We start from the raw sequence: 18,045 nt of genomic DNA, 5'->3' as shown, positions 1-18,045 counted from the left end.
TTCCAGAGCACCACATCCTTCTTAGAGATAACCACTATTAGCATTTCCTTATGTATTTTTCCAGAAAGAGTCAGTTCATATTGCCAGTGTACACATGCAAATAGCTCTTGTAGTTTCTACCTATAAAGGAGTATATATATATCCACTGTTGTGTACCTTCCTTTTTTTTGTTTCCATTTACCATATGTCATAGAGATTGTTCAAAATTACTTTTTTGTTTTCCTCACTGTGAGCTGGTATGATCCCCATATCACCAGACAAAGTCTTCCTTAGTCTCTAGCACCCTTTTCAAAACTAGTTTCTTTTCATATCTCTTCATGGAATTAATCCATTTGCTTTGTTCCTATTTGCTTTTTTGTCCCTCCATTATTTATCTGTCACAGGTCTGTCATATATTATTATGACTTAGGTTTGTTCCTTTCATTCCAGGCATTATCTCTCCTTCTCACCAAAATCTCACAAGTTTGTATCTACAGCCCAGGCTCCTCTACCTTGTCTTGTCTGTCTGTGTCTTTGACATACTATCATTTGGATATCTCAAAGATTTCTTAATCTCAGTATGTGCCAAACCAGCTGCTTTTTCAGCATCCATATCTTAGTAAATGGCATCTATAATCATCTGTGTTGTGTAGTACAAAAGACTACAAGCTGTTCTTGATACCACCTATTCCCTTTCCTCCCATATTTCAAAAATATGTCTGGTTGATTTTTTTTTACCTCCTAAATATCTCTCAAATCCATCCTCTTCTTTTTATCTCTAGTACCACCTTAGTCCAGCCTGCCACCACCTCTCATGTGGATTACTGCAGTTGTCCACCCACCAGCCCCTCTGGTCCTCTTCCAGGCCATTCTCCACACGGCAACCTGAGGAAGCTTTTCAAAATGTAAATATTAGTGTGACCGCCTTCTTTGCTTAAAATCTTTTGATGGCTTCTTGTTGCTTTTAGGATAAAGACAGATATCTTTAGTACAGCCTGACAAAGTCTTGCATGGACATTTGTTACTACTTTCTTCATCGGATCATCTCTGGTTGTACTTATCTCATGTTCTTTTTGTTTCTGCCATATTGTCCTTATTTCCAGGCCCTGCTACTACTCATCTTGTTCCTTCCTGCCTTAGGACATTTGCATATGCTATTAAGTGTTCTTTCCCAGTCCTTTCTTCTCATCCAATTAACTCACACTGGATCTTTCAAATATTCTCTGAAGCATTGCTTCCTCTGAATCTTCCCTATCTCCCTAACATTCACCTGGTGCTCAGCAAGGCATACCTCTCCTTTGTAGCGTTTGTCACATTTTCTGTTTTTTGTGAATTTATTTGATTAACATGTATATCCTCAGCTAGGCTGTAATCTCCCTGAAGGCAGTGAGCATTGTATCTTTAGTTTCTTGCACAGATGTCCAGCACAAAATAGTAGACACTCAATAAATCTTTAATGAATGAATGAATTTATTTACTTCTTCGTTGATTCCAGGAATCATTGTATTTTGCATATTGTGAAAGTTCAGATACTTTTGACTCAGTAAATTGGTATGTTCACATAAGCAATACCATTTCCTGGTTGGTTGTAATAGAAATTGTACCAGAATTCACAGGTTTACCAGAAAGAGGTCATTTTGAGGGCAGAGAATAGGAAGATAAAATAATTGGAACTGCTGGCAACATAACTAGTTCTACCTTTTTAGTTAGTGGAATTACTTCTCTGTATTATTTTCCCATCCTCCTCCCTTCCCCCAATTGCCTATATTATGGCTCTCCCGAGTAAATTATGAACTCCTAATTGCTTTCAGCCTAGAGAAATATGACATTTCCCAAAGCACTCAGGAATGACAACTGATCACTTATAAAACAATTTCTGAAGTTTAGAAAGAGATATAGAGATATGGTTTTCCCTTAGAAAAATGTTACAAAGACTGTTTAATTTCCCAGCCTAGTTCACGTATGTCCATTTAGCATTTGATGTAATTAATGTAGTTAAGTTTGTTCTACATGCTGGGGATATTCCAAAGCTGTTAACACCATTGATAACCTTGTTAAAATGAACAACTCATTGATAACTAAGATTACCTTTTTCCCCTCTTCCTGTGCTCCAGTGACGGTTGAGCTCTGTAGGCTTCAGTTGAGAGAGTAGAGGAGACTAGGAAGAGAAAGGGTGATGGGTGTTTGAATCAGGGATTCCTATAGGCTGAGAGAGTAGAAAAGACTTAGAGGAGAAAAGTATTCTTGAGGTCTCCATTGGTGAGAGAAAAGTCAAAGATCTCCTGGATAATGGCTGGGTGGGGTGGGTCCTCCTTATAATCCCAGCACTTTGGGAAGCTGAAAAGGGTGGATCACTTAAAAAAAAAAAAAAATTAGCCGGGCATAGTGAGTGGCTCACGCCTGTAGTCCCAGCTACTGAGGAGGCTGCGGTGGTAGGATCGCTTGACCCAGGAATTTGAGGTGCAGTGAGCTATGATCATGCCACTGCACTCCAGCCTGAGTGAAAGAGGGAGACCGTGTCTCAAAAAAAAAAAAAAAAAAAAAAAAAATCCCCTGGACAGAGCAGCTTTTTGAGTTTGTAAATATTTTAGTCAAGTCTGGTTTTACACTTCCACAGTGAATGTGAATATAAAAAACAAGTAACTTAAATGTGAGATTGTGACCACATTAGCTAAAGACAATATACTTGTTGATGTTTAATTTCACCATCCTCACAGTTTATCCTCCTAACACCAGTACCTGGTGCATAGTAGTTGTTCAAAGTATGTTTTAACTGACTGAAGTTGGGTTTGTTTTTTGTTTTTAATCATTTCACTTTGTGTATCACTGTACTTTCAGAAATGTTTTCACCTGTGTTTATACAAGTGTGCAGTACTTTGCAATGGAAAATATCTGGACTAGAATTCTTACTCTCTTATAAAGTCTTTCTCATGATTATGCACAATAGACTTGACTGAATTTGGATGATGCCTGTCATAATAGGACTTAAGACAGACAAAGCACATGCTTTATAGTAGTAGCTTTGAAGAAAGACTATGTGGTAATTACTGGATCAAGAAAGCATTGCATTATATGTGCAGATAGAATTCTTCAGGCAAATGCCTTAAATATTTTTCAAGTTCACCAGTCTTTTTATTATATACATCTAACTGCCAGAAATAGTCATCAATTCTTTTATGAAGATGTTTTTGCAGATTGTGAATTTATTTATGTGTACATATTTCCCACACACAGCCATTTTAGGAGTGTGTTTAATCTAATCCCTTTAAACAAAAGACCATGAAAATAAATATTGCTTCTTTCTTTGTAGACCATGTGGTAAGGTTGTCAGGGCTGGGTAGAAAGAAGAAATCTATTTATGTGCCACACTCTAAATATATGAAAAGTAGGCTAGGTCTCAAAAACCATACTTTCAAGCATCACAGTAATTTACAAAAGGGCCAGGAGATTAGACAAGCATTTTTCAGTAATTTATGTAAAAGATGTTAAGCTGGTATGGGATGGTTCAAAAACTTTTTTAAAAGAATTAGAATCTGCTTAACACAAATCTAATGAAAAGAATCCACTTCTTTATAGGACAGTACTCTGATCATTATTTCCTAAACACTTATTGAAGGTGTTTCAAAAAGAGTTACATACCAGCATAGATTTTTAATGCAAGTGAATCATATTCTTTTGAAGGTGATATGGATTTTCTTGTGTACTCTTTTCAAAACTTGAATTTAATATCATTTTGCATGTTTTTCCTCCCATCCCCACATCTTAGGTGATAAAAGACTCTAAAGCTCATTTTTTCACTTGCTGTTCTGTTCAACAAGATACTCTTTAGAAATATAACCTCTAAAGTTGTAGAGAAGCTACTATATTAGACACTTAAATAAGCAAAACAGATACAGAACAAAAAGGTTAATAATCCAAATTGTAAGCATTAGCATGTAATTTTTTTTGAAGTATGTAGTAATAGAGGCTATTACAGAATCACCTTTAATATATTATCAGATACCTTTATTTCTCAATCTTTTTTTTTTTTTTTTTTTTTTTTTTTTTTTGAGACAGAGTCTCACTCTGTTGCCCGGGCTAGAGTGAGTGCCGTGGCGTCAGCCTAGCTCACAGCAACCTCAAACTCCTGGGCTTAAGCGATCCTACTGCCTCAGCCTCCCTAGTAGCTGGGACTACAGGCATGCGCCACCATGCCCGGCTAATTTTTTGTATATATATATTTTAGTTGTCCATATAATTTCTTTCTATTTTTAGTAGAGACGGGGTCTCACTCTTGGTCAGGCTGGTCTCGAACTCCTGACCTCGAGCGATCCACCCGCCTCGGCCTCCCAGAGTGCTAGGATTACAGGCGTGAGCCACCGCGCCCGGCCTATTTCTCAATCTTTTAACATTTTCAGCAGGAGCTGGGTAATTTAAAATATTTATATGGATTTATTGTTTTAAAATTTGCAATGACATTTTAGAAGAGAATCTTAACTATGTATAACCATAGGCAAGTCACATACTCTTTCTGACCCTGCATTTTCTCACCTATGAAATTGTAATAAATATGCTTCACAGATTACTGAGGATCAAGTTAGATGAGATATAAAGCCCCTGGCATAGAGCAGGTACACCATAAAATGTTCCTTTATTTATTCATCTTAATAGTAAAATAGAGCTCTGGTGTACTTTGAAACTTTCACCTTTTTTTTTTTTTTTTTTAAATGTAAAGTACAGAAGTAAATAGGACGCGAGTAGTAATCCAATAATCCTTAAATAATTTTAACTTGAACACATTTTTAAAGGAAATAAAACTATATGAAATTGAAATGTCTTTGTACTTCCTTTCCAGTCTCATTCCTCTTCCTTGCTCCCCAGAGGCAGTGATTGTCCTGTATTTTTTGAACATGATTTCTGTATAAGTTTTCTTTGACTTTGCATGTATATATTCATAAACAATATGTGGGACAATTGTTTTGTTTTAAAAACTTGCATAAATGGTATCCAGTTGCATACTTAATCCTTCAACTTAACTTTTTCATTCAGCATTATTTTTGAGATCTATCTCTTGCTAAAAGTATCTAGGTGATTCATTTTAATTGCTTATTTATTTCCTTATGGTGGACATTTATGCGGTTTTTCACTATTATATACAATGCTACGTTGACTATCTTTGTATTTTTAATATTATTCTTAGAACTCAGGAGAACCTATTTATTGAGTCCCACCTTAATCCCCAAGATGTACCTTACTGACCTAAAAATTTTTATAATGAACTTTCTCAAGTACTTATTAACTAACTCACTCCAGTCTTTCCTAAATATTGGTCTAATTTAAGTGCTCCTCTCCCTAATTCCCTCCCCCTAGTACTTATGTCAAGATGCTAAATTGATAGCCTCTTTGTGGGAAAAGCCATATCCATTTATGTTGCGAACAGTTAGAGTGATTGGTTTTAAATTCTAATACTATGTATTTTTAAATGAAATGTACCAATTCTGAAGCATTATTTTTGCAATAAAAGATATGTGGAAATTCTCATGACTTTTATAATACTTAATGCAACCTAATGGAGTAACCTTTTATATGTAGAAACTTCTTTTTAAATATGTATTTCTAGTGAATAAGTGAGCTACCTTGATAAATATTATCATTTGTGTTTTCTAGAGTGCTCCTTTTTTAAGGCAATGGCATTTTTATCTAAAATTTTTATATTTCTGTTTTCAAGTTAAAAATACATTTTCCAAGAGCTGGGCATGGTGGGTTCACTCCTATAGTCCCAGTGACTCAAGAGATTGAGGTGGGAGAATACCCAGGAGTTGGAGACCTACCTGGGTAATACAGGGAGCAATGTGGTGGCCTGTGCCTGTAGTCCCAGCTACTTGGGAGGCTGAGGCTGGAGAATCACTTGAACCCCAGGAGTTCTAAGCTGCAGCGAGCTACGGTCTTGCCACTGCACTCTAGTCTGGGTGACAGAGTGAGACCTCATCTCTTGAAAAAAAATTTTCGCAATAAAATCACTTTGTATAGAGTCTGTGGACACTAGATATATTTCTTAATTACTGGAGTATTTCCGTATAGTTTGGCACAATGTAAAAATTGTACAATTTTACTTCATTTGACTTCATTTGACTGAATCATAGTGCTTAAATGCCTCTCATTTTATTAGCAATTTTACTAATCTGAATCTTATCTAGCTGTTAAGGTTGAACAAAAGAAAGGTAGCTGACACAGTCATATCCTATAAAAAATGAATGTAATGCTTAAACTATAAAATAATCATCAAGGCAACTAATTCTCAAATTGAAATAACTTATAGAAATTTGATTTTTAACATAACTGATTGTTAGGATCTTGGTGGTGTCAAGAATTAATTAAAACACTTCTGAGTCTATGTGACTTTTAAATATCTTCATTAACCCAGGATATATGCTAATTGCTTTTCAGAAATTGTGAATTTTAAAAATATCTGGAAATGGCTCCAGTGTTAAAAGTCACCAGTGAGAACAGCTGATTTCATGCATTATTTTAATAGCAACAACCTTGGCTAGGTTTTTTTTTTTTTTTTTTCTGTCTGCTACTGACATAGAAATTACCCTTTCTTGTTTACCTCCCAGATTTCTGTTTCAAATCAAATGGCCCATTCCTCTTCACTGTTACTGAAGAGACTGCCCACTGTCCGGGCCAGCGTAGATTCCTCTCCTTATTTTCTTTGCTCTGCTGCTTCTGCGTCTGTTGTCCCAGTAGAATCCCTTTCTCCATTTTCATGCCTGCTGAGAAATGCTTGCTGGTCACCTCCCTACCTTGATTCTCTTTTTATCCTTACCTCTCTCCTGTCTGTGGCTGGTTGGTGAGCTGTTTGTTTGCCTCCCTGTGCATAGCCCAACCATCTATCACTTTTATAATCCCATTCCCTGTGTCCTTCATTTTTCAATCATTTCAGCCCCTTAAGTCTCCAGGAATAATCTTTTTCTTTGCCTCTCATTCTTTCTGTTTTTACCGCTGTTTTCTCATTGGTTACAAGGGTGTGTTTGAAAGAGTAGGAAAAGATTAGAGACCAGAGTCAATACCTGCCAAGTACATGAACTTGGGGGGCCAGACTGATAAATCCAGGAGCACCTTTGGAGTATGTATTTTTTAAACATTTAGCCAGATATCATGACACGTAAAATATAACATTGCTTTTCAGTATTTTTTTACTTCAAATATACAATACTTCATTTAACATAATGGAGGAAATGATTTAAATAAACTTTTGTGGACCAGCCTTAGACTACCTTATTTACTGTCATCAAAATGTGGTGTTTTATAACAAATTTTTGGAACACATCCATTTGTAAGTTAGAAACTCTTTTTGTAAACTAACACTTAGAGAAACATTGATGACTTCTTGTTTTAATACACAAACAAATCCTTGTTCTGAACTTTATTTGTATTTTGTTTTTATTAATAAGCTTTATTTTTCAGGGCAGTTTTAGGATCGTAGAAAAATTGAGCAGCAAGTACAGAGAGGTCCCATATAACCCCCTGGCCTTATACAACCATCCCCACTATCATCATCCCACACCACAGTTGTTAAAATTAACGAACCTACATTGACACATCATTATCACTCAAAGTCCCTAATTTACATCAAGGTTCACTCTTGGTGGTGTACATTTTATGGGTTTTGAAAAATGTATAATGACATATATGTACCACGTTAGACCATACAGAATAGTTTCATTGCCTTAAAGATCCTCTGTGCTCTACCTTTTCATCCCTTCTTCTCTAACCATTGGCAACCACTTATCTTTTTATTATTTCCATAGTTGTGCTTTTTTTAGAATGTCATATAAATGGAATCATAATAGTATGTAGCCTTTTCATATTGGCTTCTTTCACTTAGTAATATGCATTGAAGTTTCCTCCATGTCTTTTCATGGCTTGTAGTTCATTTCTTTTTAGCACTAAATAATATTCCATTGTCTGGATGTACCCAGTTTATTTATCCATTCACCTACTGAAGGACATCTTGGTTGCTTCCAAGTTTTGGCAGTTAGTGAATCCAGCTCCTATACACACCTGTGTGCAGGTTTTTGTGTGGACTTGAGTTTTCAGTTCCTTTGGGTAAATACCAGGGATTGCTGGACCATATGGTAAAGATATGTTTAGTTTTGTGTGAAACTGCCAAACTGTCTTTCAAAGTGGACATCTCCATCTAAAAAAAAATGAGTCTGGACATTTTGCATTCCCTGTACCATTTAGCGTTCCCACCAGCAATGGATGACAGTTCTGTTGCTCCACGTCTCGGCCAGCATCTGGTGGTGTTAGTGTTTTGGATTTTGGCCATTCTTACACGTGTGTCATTGTTTTAATTTGCAAATTCTTCAGTGACATGAGGTTGAACATTTTTTCATGTGCTTACTTGCCATTTGTCATCTTCGGTGAGGTGTTTTTTATTTTGCCCATTTTTTAATCAGGTTGTTCATTTTTTAATAGTTGAGTTTTAAGAGTTGTGTATCTTGGATAATAGTGCTTCATCAAATGTACCTTTTGCAAACGTTTTCTCCTAGACTGTGGCTTCTCTTGATGTTGTCTTTTGCAGAGCAAAAAATCTAGGCTGGAGATACAAATTTGGGAGTTAAGAGCATATTGGTGCTATTGGAAGCCATAAAATTGCATGAGATAGCCAAAAGAGTATATGGAGGTAGAAAAGACTGTAGAGCTAAGGTCTTAGGTCTGGATGACTGGCAATATTTAGAGGTTGGGGAGATAAAGAATAGCAATAGAAATTAGGAAAGAGGGGCCCAGAAATTCAGGAGGAAAACTAATAAAGTATTTTTTTCTAGGAACAGAACAGAGAAAGTGTATCAAAGAGGAAGTCATCGACTGTGTCAAATGTTGCTAGACCAATTAAATAAGATGAGGAGTGAGAAGTGATCATTGGGTCTAGTAATAAGGCCATTGGTGACCTTGGATAAGAGATGTTTAAAGGGAGTGATGAGGAAGAAAAGCCTTTGGGGGAAGGGTTCAAATAAAAGCAAGAGGAGACAAATTGGAAACAGCAGTTATAGGTAATACTTTCGGGGAGTTTTGCTTTACAGGAGAGATAATTGAGATGGAAGGTAGAGGGGTAGAGGTCTATTTTTAAATAAAGATTGGAGAAATGGCATTGTTGGATTCTTGTTGGCGTGACTTGCCAGAGAGGGAAAAAATGGACGATCCAAGACAAAATGGGGAATTACTGGAGCGCTGCCCTTGTAGGGGAGAGAGAGCAACTAGTGAAATGGTGTGTCTAGCGATTGTCAGCATTTATCACCCATTTTCCACTCAACTGTGAAGCCTCAATGGCATGTCAGCTGCTGGCCTGCAAAATGTTTTGTTGGAATTAGAATGCACTCAATCCTGAAGCTGTTCCTATCCCAGACTCCTCCCTACCCCTCTCCCACCTCACTCTATGTCATGATAGGAGATGGTACCTTTGTGAGAATGAAAAGGGGCTCCTTACTCTGGACGCAGGGCTGGATTTTAGCCCTCATATGCCTTAGGCTAGGTGTATCAAACTACCGTAGCTATATCTCTGCTCATTCTACTCCAAGACAAGAAAAATTAAATTTAATGTCTTGCTATAATAGTTAAATGTATCCTTTATCCTGTGGCAAATAGCATAAGTGGGAAGAAGCATATTTAAGAACTGAGAATTTGATGTGGGAATCCCAGCTCTTGCACCAACTGGCAGTAATGTGTATTTGAAGAAACTTTAAGGCATGTTAAAGTCGCCTTATGAGTTTAAATTTTATTTGAACTCTTTCATATTTGTATTTAATAAATTAAGAAATGGTGTTGAGCACACTGCACCAAAATATAACTGGGACTTAGTAGCACCTAGCACTCAGATCCTGTTTTTTTAACAACATTCCCACTAAAATGAAACAGGGCTCCTTAGAAAAATGGCTGATTCCAAGGCTTGGAGCCTGGGACATCTTGTTATGCCAGAAAAGAAGGAAGTGCTTAAAAAATTGATGGCAGTATGTCATGAGGATGTAGGAGCCATTTTGAAAGGGTTCCCAGTGGCCCAAAGAGCATCAAAATAATTAAAGCCAATAATGAATTATAAAACATCCGGAGAAAAAAGGAAACCATCATACCATGCCAGTAATATGTAATACGCATACATAAAAACAAGAGAAAAGAGGACTCAAGGGGCAACTGTTAAGTATGGAGGCAGTACTGGAGTTGGAAAATGGTGATTTTGTTGTTGTCACAGAATCCCTGAGACTGGGTAGTTTATAAAGAAAAGTGATTTATTTGGTTCATGATTCTGATTGGCTGGAAAGTTCAAGCTTGGGCATTTGCATCTGGTGAGGATCTCAAGCTGCTTCAACTCACGGTGGAAAGCGGAAAAGGAGCTGTTGTGTGGGAAGAGATCCCATAGAGGAAGCCATACTCTTTTAGCAACCCATTCTCTTCTAATCCATTCTCTGGAGAATGAGAACGCACTTACCCCTGAGGGGGAGGGCATTAATCTGTTCACGAGGGATCCACCACCACGACTCAGAAAACTCCCAACAATGCCACATTGGGAATCAAATTTCAACATGAGTTTTGGCAGGGACAAACCAAACCATAGCATTTGCAAATAGATGTTGAAACTAGGGAAGAAATTTTGATGAGGAGCAGGATATTTACATGGTCTTACAGTGTCTTCCTAAAGATTGCTTATTGGTTGTAGGGAAAAAGGTAAAAATTAAGCAGTAGGAAAACTGAACAGCACCTTGTCTGGATGATGAAATTTAACATCACCAGTGAGGTACAGGTGGATACCATGTGCCTCTGCATGTGATATCCTCAGAATACATTACTTGAATTTAATCATATGGAAATATCAGACAAGCTCAAAGTGAGCATTCTATTTTTTTTAGAGACTATATTCTGCAAAAATGTTAATGTTATAAAAGTTAAAGAAAGGCTAAAAAGACCCATGTTAAAGTAGACTAAAGACATAGGACAATACATGATGGATTCTAAGACTGGATCCTGCATCTGGAGAATAATTAAATTTTTAAATGGTTTTACTGAGTCAGTTGACATTAAAATGTAAATTGTAGATTAAAGTATTATATTGATAAATGATAATTTTAACTGTAATGTGGTTTATAGGAGATTGTTTTTAGGAAATGAACACTTAAGTATTCATGGGGAAAATGTTATGATGTATGCAACTTACTCTCAAATGACTCAGAAAAAAACGTCCACACACTGGGGATAGGGAGGGTATTTGGGGGAGAGAAAGAGGGAGGAACAAATGGGACAAAATGCTAACAGAAGGAGATTATGAGTTAAGTTACACAGGTGTTTGTACTTTTCTTGCTTTTCTTGTACTTTTTTCTGTAAATTTAAAATATTTCCAGGTGGGTTTGTATACATACTCATGAATACATTGGGCTTATTTCTTTTATGCTTATCTCATTTCTTATTGTTCTAGTTTGCTAATTTACCTTTTAACACTTCCTTGGTTTTAAAAAGATGTTAACATGCATTGCTTACAAATGTACATATTGATTTTTAATTTCTTTTAAATAGTGCTGGGCCTAAAGGAGATAACATATATGAATGGAGATCAACTATACTTGGCCCACCAGGTTCTGTATACGAAGGTGGTGTGTTTTTTCTGGATATCACATTTTCATCAGATTATCCATTTAAGCCACCAAAGGTAAGAACCTGGAAGTGTATTCTTAAATATTTATACCTTTCCAAAATCAGTTATTTTGTAACTTAAATGTATATTGTTGTAATCATTTTTATTTCATTGTTTTTCATGGATTGATATTGATACTCTTATGTAACCAAGAATTGTAAAACCGAAAGTAATTGACTCCTGTCTTTCACAGATAACTTTGTAATCAACAGAAAGAGGGTACCTGTTTGCCAGCTTTCAGAAATAAGGGTTTAATAACATGAATTTTGTGCCAGATACCTTCATAGTTAAGCAAAACCTGGAAAACCATATCAAAGAAGGGAGAAACTAATAATATCTAGTAAATTCACTTTGTACCGTCTGTGGGTATGATGTAATAACAGAAACTGAGGGTAGCCAAGTGACTTCTGCCTTTTTGTTGTCTCTGAGTTCATTGGAAGTATGAATTAGATAGATAACAAACAGAGGGGGTGAGTTGTGTCATGTTATGAATGCCAGTTATTTTGCAAAGCGTAAACCTAACAATTACTTGAATAGCTTCCTCCCCTGACTTCTCTTTCTCCTTCTAAAATGGTCAAGCCAACAGTAAAAATCACCAGAATTAAGCATGAGCAGAATTGATTACAGAGATTTTGACATACCAAGGAAAAGTGTGTTATCAAGTCTGTAGCCCTTAACTATGATAAAATTTTTTTCTTTAACACAGTTCCTTATGTTCTCTATGCTATTTAAAATTTATGTAGCCTGCGCATGTATATGTATGTGTGTGTATGCATAAAAATAAAGGTTTTATTTTATGGGGGAAAAGGATAGGATTATTTCTCAGGAAAACATTATCTAACAAGTTCTACCCTAGTGGTGTTTACCTCAAATCACAGATACCAAAGTCCCTTATCGCCTGGAGGTATAGACTGTCAGTTGGTGTTTAGAGTGCTTGACTTTGTGGTCCCGTTAGAATCTAAGATCTTGAAATTGCTATCTTTTTTAATGTTCCCATGTCTGTAGAGTCTTGCTAAAGCAGTCAAAGGGGCAAAATACTCACATAGATAACACCATAAATTGCATTCACATTCAGAATGACACATATTAAATGCCAGTGTATCACTAACTTCAATATGCTGATTAAGTTTTATATATTATAGAAAAAAAGTAAAACCTTAGCAAAATACTTCATGACTATATAAATGGTGAGACTTATTTTCTACATGCTTGTTTTTTCACATTGGAAATTGGTTTTAACATGTTAACAAAATTAGGAAAGGAGTTAGCAAGATTTATGTTGTATAATTTATTTTTGTATGTGGGGGGAAATTAATTGAAGAAAAAGACTCTTACATTTTTCTTAGCACCTTTTAATGGAAAATGGAAATTGACTAACAAGGATTTTAAACTATAGTTCTGTATATGATTTGTCAATAATTTTGATTATTGATAAATATTGTAAATTAAACATGTTTATTTTTTGCTGAAATTGCAATATTTTGATTTTTGTTGGTTCATTCTTCTTGCTAAAATATATTATACAGTATTAAACATCATTAAGGTCTACTGTAGGATTAGAAAAAATAAGATTTCTGGTGTCAATCTTTTTAGGAATAATTTATTTCTTCACAGTGCTGAATCTTTTTGAAATTCAGAAAAAGTGTTGAACTTCTTGAAGAATAATAAAAATTTAATTTCTTCTACTGTTCTTGGATCCTATTCTTTTCACTGGTTATTGATAGCTGAAAATATATTTATAAATTGCATATCTATTGAGTAGTCATCGGTCAATGATCTAAATATATATTATATTCTAGAGCAGGACTAATAGAAATATAATGCAATTGACATATATAATTTTAAATTTTTTTCTAATGTTTAAAAAAGTAGAAAAAATTAATTTTAATAATATATTTTATTTAACTTAATATATCCAAAATATTATCTCAGCGTGTAATCAATGTAAGAATATGATTAATGAGATATTTTGCATTCCCTTTTTGAGAACTTTGAGTCTTTGAAATCTGCTACGTACTTTACACTTTTAGCCCATCTCAATTCAGCTAACCACATAGAGGAGTTCTAAAGGGTTGTACTCTCCTCCTCCCAAACTAATGTCCTTCTTCCCCCCATCCCTCCCTCTCTTAATTGTGCATTCTTTGTAGAAAGACACTTTTGAGAGCTTTTAATATTTTCTTCCCAGATTCCACTCTGGAGCTCACAGTACACTGCTACTTCCAAGAGATCAAGAATTGTCTTTTTTTCTCTGCAACTCCAATTGTGAATTAACCACCCAATTAGTGTTTGTGGCTGTTTTGAAACTTGCCAGCATTTGTTTCTATGATTTATCTTTTTTTTTCTCACACATCTCTTTATCCAGTAGCTAAAGACCTTGCTTATTTTAATATTTTAGTCCAACAAGACAGTGAACCAGCTGTGAAAATGATAGGCTAAGAAATAGAAAGGCAGGGCCTGGTGCAGTGTCTCACGCTTGTAATCCTAGCACTCTGGGAGGCCGAGGCGGGCGGATTGTTTGAGCTCAGCTGTTTGACCAGCCTGAGCAAGAGCGAGACCCCCGTCTCTACTAAAAATAGAAAGAAATTATATGGACACCTAAAAATACATATATAGAAAAATTAGCCAGGCATAGTGGTGCATGCCTGTAGTCCCAGCTACTTGGGAAGCTGAGACAGGAGGATTGCTTGAGCCCAGGAGTTTGAGGTTGCTGTGAGCTAGACTGATGCCATGGCACTCTAGCCTGGGCAACAGAGTGAGACTCTGTCTCAAAAAAAAAAAGAAAAAAGAAAGGCAGATAGTACAGATGGTTTTATCAATCTCCCTCTCGGTCCTTGTCTAGTATTTTCTCACGTGGCAAGAAATTAGCTGAGTTGATACTGGTCTTTTCTACTAAGAAGCTAATATAATGTTTATTTTTTTTAAAATTCATCTGGTTTTTCTTACCGTTAACACCAAAACATTTCTGTTCTCCCTTACTTTCTGTGTGTGTGTGTGTGTGTGTACACATGTACCCAAATACATACGTAGAAATACCGTATCATTTATTTAGATTCAACTGATCAACTACTCAGTTTGTTTCTTTCTATACCGAGTAAAAAACAAAAATTTCTTTAAACTGAATCAAATAAAACCATTTAATTTTGTTACTGAACCTAATTTAAGATCAGCTCCATTTACGTGTAGTTTGATATTTAGTATCACCTATGATGTGTCACCCTTTATTTTTTCTGGTGAGTGTTTCAGTTGGTAATAAAACATTCTTTGTTTGTTTGTTTGTTTGTTTTTAATATGACTGTGCTTAGGTTACTTTCCGCACGAGAATCTATCACTGCAACATCAACAGTCAGGGAGTCATCTGTCTGGACATCCTTAAAGACAACTGGAGTCCCGCTTTGACTATTTCAAAGGTTTTGCTGTCTATTTGTTCCCTTTTGACAGACTGCAACCCTGGTAAGCAAATCTTCAATATTTTTTCCCCCAGTCCTAAACTAGAGACAGAAGCAAGTCTTTATTAACACATACAGTAAGGCTACAAAAACGAATACATTTTTCCAGTTAGATTAAATGTGGATTGAGAAGTAAATGCTTTTGGTAGAAAGATCAGCATAAAACATTTTGTGAGATTACCAAGGACATTTCAGGTAGACCAGGCCAGAAATTTCTCAAGTACCCTTCATTTAGTTTGTTAATGGCATCCCACTCTAATTATTTTATCACAATCATTGATGGAATCTCTACTTTTTACACTGTATAGCTGTACAAACCACTTCTGAGAAGAGTAAAGCAATGTCTCTGACACTAGGGCCTCCTTTTCTTGCTCCTTCCATACTGGTATGTGCTTTAAGGCAATCACTTAGTAATGAAGGTCTTTCTTGTTCTCCCTTCCTTTTTAGATTAATTACAAGAGAGAATTGGACTAGATTATGATTATATAAACTCAGAGATAGTCATTAGTGTATAATTCTTAACTTAAAAAAAAAAAAGGCCTAACTGCCACATGTGAATTTCAACTATGGGTAACTGACTTGATAAAGTGATGTTTAGACCTAGAATTTCACATATGTTGTCTTACCATGTGGTCATTTTTGAAGTTGACTTTTTAAAAAAAATTACTAAGACACTAAAGACTATTACTGTTACCTTAGGCTCTGCAGTTATATGTTTGCAACTGATATATATTTTATATATATACATCTATATATAGATAGAGGTATTCATTGTATCATTTATTAAAGCAAAAGATTGGAAACAACCTGAATGCTCATTAATAGAGGATATAGCTAGTAGAATGAGACAACTCTATATTAACTCATGGAGAAAGGTCTTTAAGATATATTAAGTAAAAAAGCAAGGTACTGGAAAAATATATATACATAGCAATAATATTCTCAGTGCTTATCAATGCATATAGTATCTCTGGAATGAAATGTTGTAAATGGTTAACAATTGTTTGCCAGGGAGAGAAACTTCTGCATAGTTGGAGACAGGAAGAAAAAGAGTTTAACTTTTTTACTGGCTGTTGTTTTATACAATTCAAATATTGTACCATGTATATATATTTCATCTTTTTGAAAAATAAATTTGAAATAAAAGTTTACATCTCAGATTCAATTTCTAGTTGGGAAATTTAAATTGAAATCATTTAAAATGAAATGGCAAATAAGTTTTCAAGTGAGATACAAATAGTGATTATGAATACCATTGTATTGTACGATTAGAGTTTTATTTTAAAATCACCATTTTTTAGCATCCATAAGAAAGCAGAAATGTAACTACCTAATATACTTCCATTGTTAAATAAAATGCCAAGACAACAAAATAGTTTTTATATATTAAAGACTTACGTCTTTTATTTATTTATTTATTTATTTATTGAGACAGAGTCTCGCTCTGTTACCCGGGCTAGAGTGAGTGCCGTGGCATCAGCCTAGCTCACAGCAACCTCAAACTCCTGGGCTTAAGCGATCCTACTGCCTCACCCACCCCAGTAGCTGGGACTACAGGCACGGGCCACCATGCCCGGCTAATTTTTTCTATATATATATTTTTAGTTGGCCAGATAATTTCTTTCTATTTTTAGTAGAGATGGGGTCTCACTCTTGCTCAGGCTGGTCTCGAACTCCTGACCTCGAGCTATCCACCTGCCTCGGCCTCCCAGAGTGCTAGGATTACAGGCGTGAGCCACCGCACCCAGCCATCTTTTATTAAAATCAGATCTGTTAACTCATTCATTTTGTTAGTGCAAGGGGCTTTCCTGTTTTGAATATTAAAATATACAGATAATCATGTTACTTTAAACATTTCTATTTTGAAAATCTAGCTATTATATCTCAAGATGCTGCTGAAAAATAAATGTTTCAATTTAATAGAATATTAGAGCTGTCCCTGTAAGACACCACATAATATCTTTAATGTTCTTTCCACTTTTCTAGCGGATCCTCTGGTTGGAAGCATAGCCACTCAGTATTTGACCAACAGAGCAGAACATGACAGGATAGCCAGACAGTGGACCAAGAGATACGCAACATAATTCACATAATTTGTATGCAGTGTGAAGGAGCAGAAGGCATCTTCTCACTGTGCTGCAAATCTTTATAGCCTTTACAATACGGACTTCTGTGTATATGTTATACTGATTCTACTCTCTGCTTTTATCCTTTGGAGACTGGGAGACTCCCCAAAAAGGTAAATGCTATCAAGAGTAGAACTTTGTAGCTGTAGATTAGTTATGTTTAAAACGCCTACTTGCAAGTCTTGCTTCTTTGGGATATCAAAATGTATTTTGTGATGTACTAAGGATACTGGTCCTGAAGTCTACCAAATATTATAGTGCATTTTAGCCTAATTCATTATCTGTATGAAGTTATAAAAGTAGCCGTAGATGACTAGGAATTATGTCATTTGTATTAAGCCCAGATCTATTTCTGAGTATGTGGTTCATGCTGTTGTGAAAAATGTTTTACCTTTTACCTTTGTCAGTTTGTAATGAGAGGATTTCCTTTTACCCTTTGTAGCTCAGAGAGCACCTGATGTATCATCTCAAACACAATAAACATGCTCCTGAAGGCATAGTTTCCTGTCGTACTATTTTAAGTCAGTCTTGTTAGAAGGTGTGTCTGAGATGATTGTTGATGAAATAAAAATGTGGATATGAAGATTGACTACTAAGGACTAGTGCAAATAAACCAATCATTAAATTAAAAACATTTAAAATCTTATTTAATGTGTAGAGTTTTTTCCTTTAAATCTTGAAATAAGAGAATACAATGGCTTAAATATGCAAAATTGGATTTTAAACCATTGGTCTCAAAAACACATAAAGCTTTACTTTGATAATATGATATTTGAGCCAAGAAAAATATAAAATTTTGGCTCTCTCAGGAGTCTGATAATGTCTTATGGAA

At 35.5% G+C, this 18,045-nt stretch overlaps 1 protein-coding gene across 5 annotated transcripts in view; it reads left to right on the top strand.

Annotated features, from left to right (window-relative positions):
* Nucleotides 1-17,710, top strand: part of UBE2E3 (ubiquitin conjugating enzyme E2 E3) — an 87,777-nt gene extending 70,067 nt beyond the window's left edge. For 4 of the 5 annotated variants that reach the window (XM_069470166.1, XM_069470157.1, XM_069470140.1 and 1 more), the window contains 3 exons: nucleotides 11,524-11,656; nucleotides 14,944-15,091; nucleotides 17,074-17,710. In XM_069470166.1, coding sequence (XP_069326267.1) covers nucleotides 11,524-11,656; nucleotides 14,944-15,091; nucleotides 17,074-17,171 — 379 coding nt within the window. In that variant the 3' untranslated portion in view covers nucleotides 17,172-17,710. The remainder of the gene's footprint in view (nucleotides 1-11,523; nucleotides 11,657-14,943; nucleotides 15,092-17,073) is intronic. The other variant, XM_069470176.1, reaches the window with a different exon arrangement.
* The last annotated feature ends 335 nt before the right edge of the window (nucleotides 17,711-18,045 follow it).

This window comes from Eulemur rufifrons, chromosome 1, assembly GCF_041146395.1.
Source record: "Eulemur rufifrons isolate Redbay chromosome 1, OSU_ERuf_1, whole genome shotgun sequence".
NCBI classification, from domain to species: Eukaryota; Metazoa; Chordata; class Mammalia; order Primates; family Lemuridae; genus Eulemur; species Eulemur rufifrons.
The sequence above is the reverse complement of the archived record's forward strand: the minus strand, read 5'-3'. Positions and strand labels throughout refer to the sequence as shown.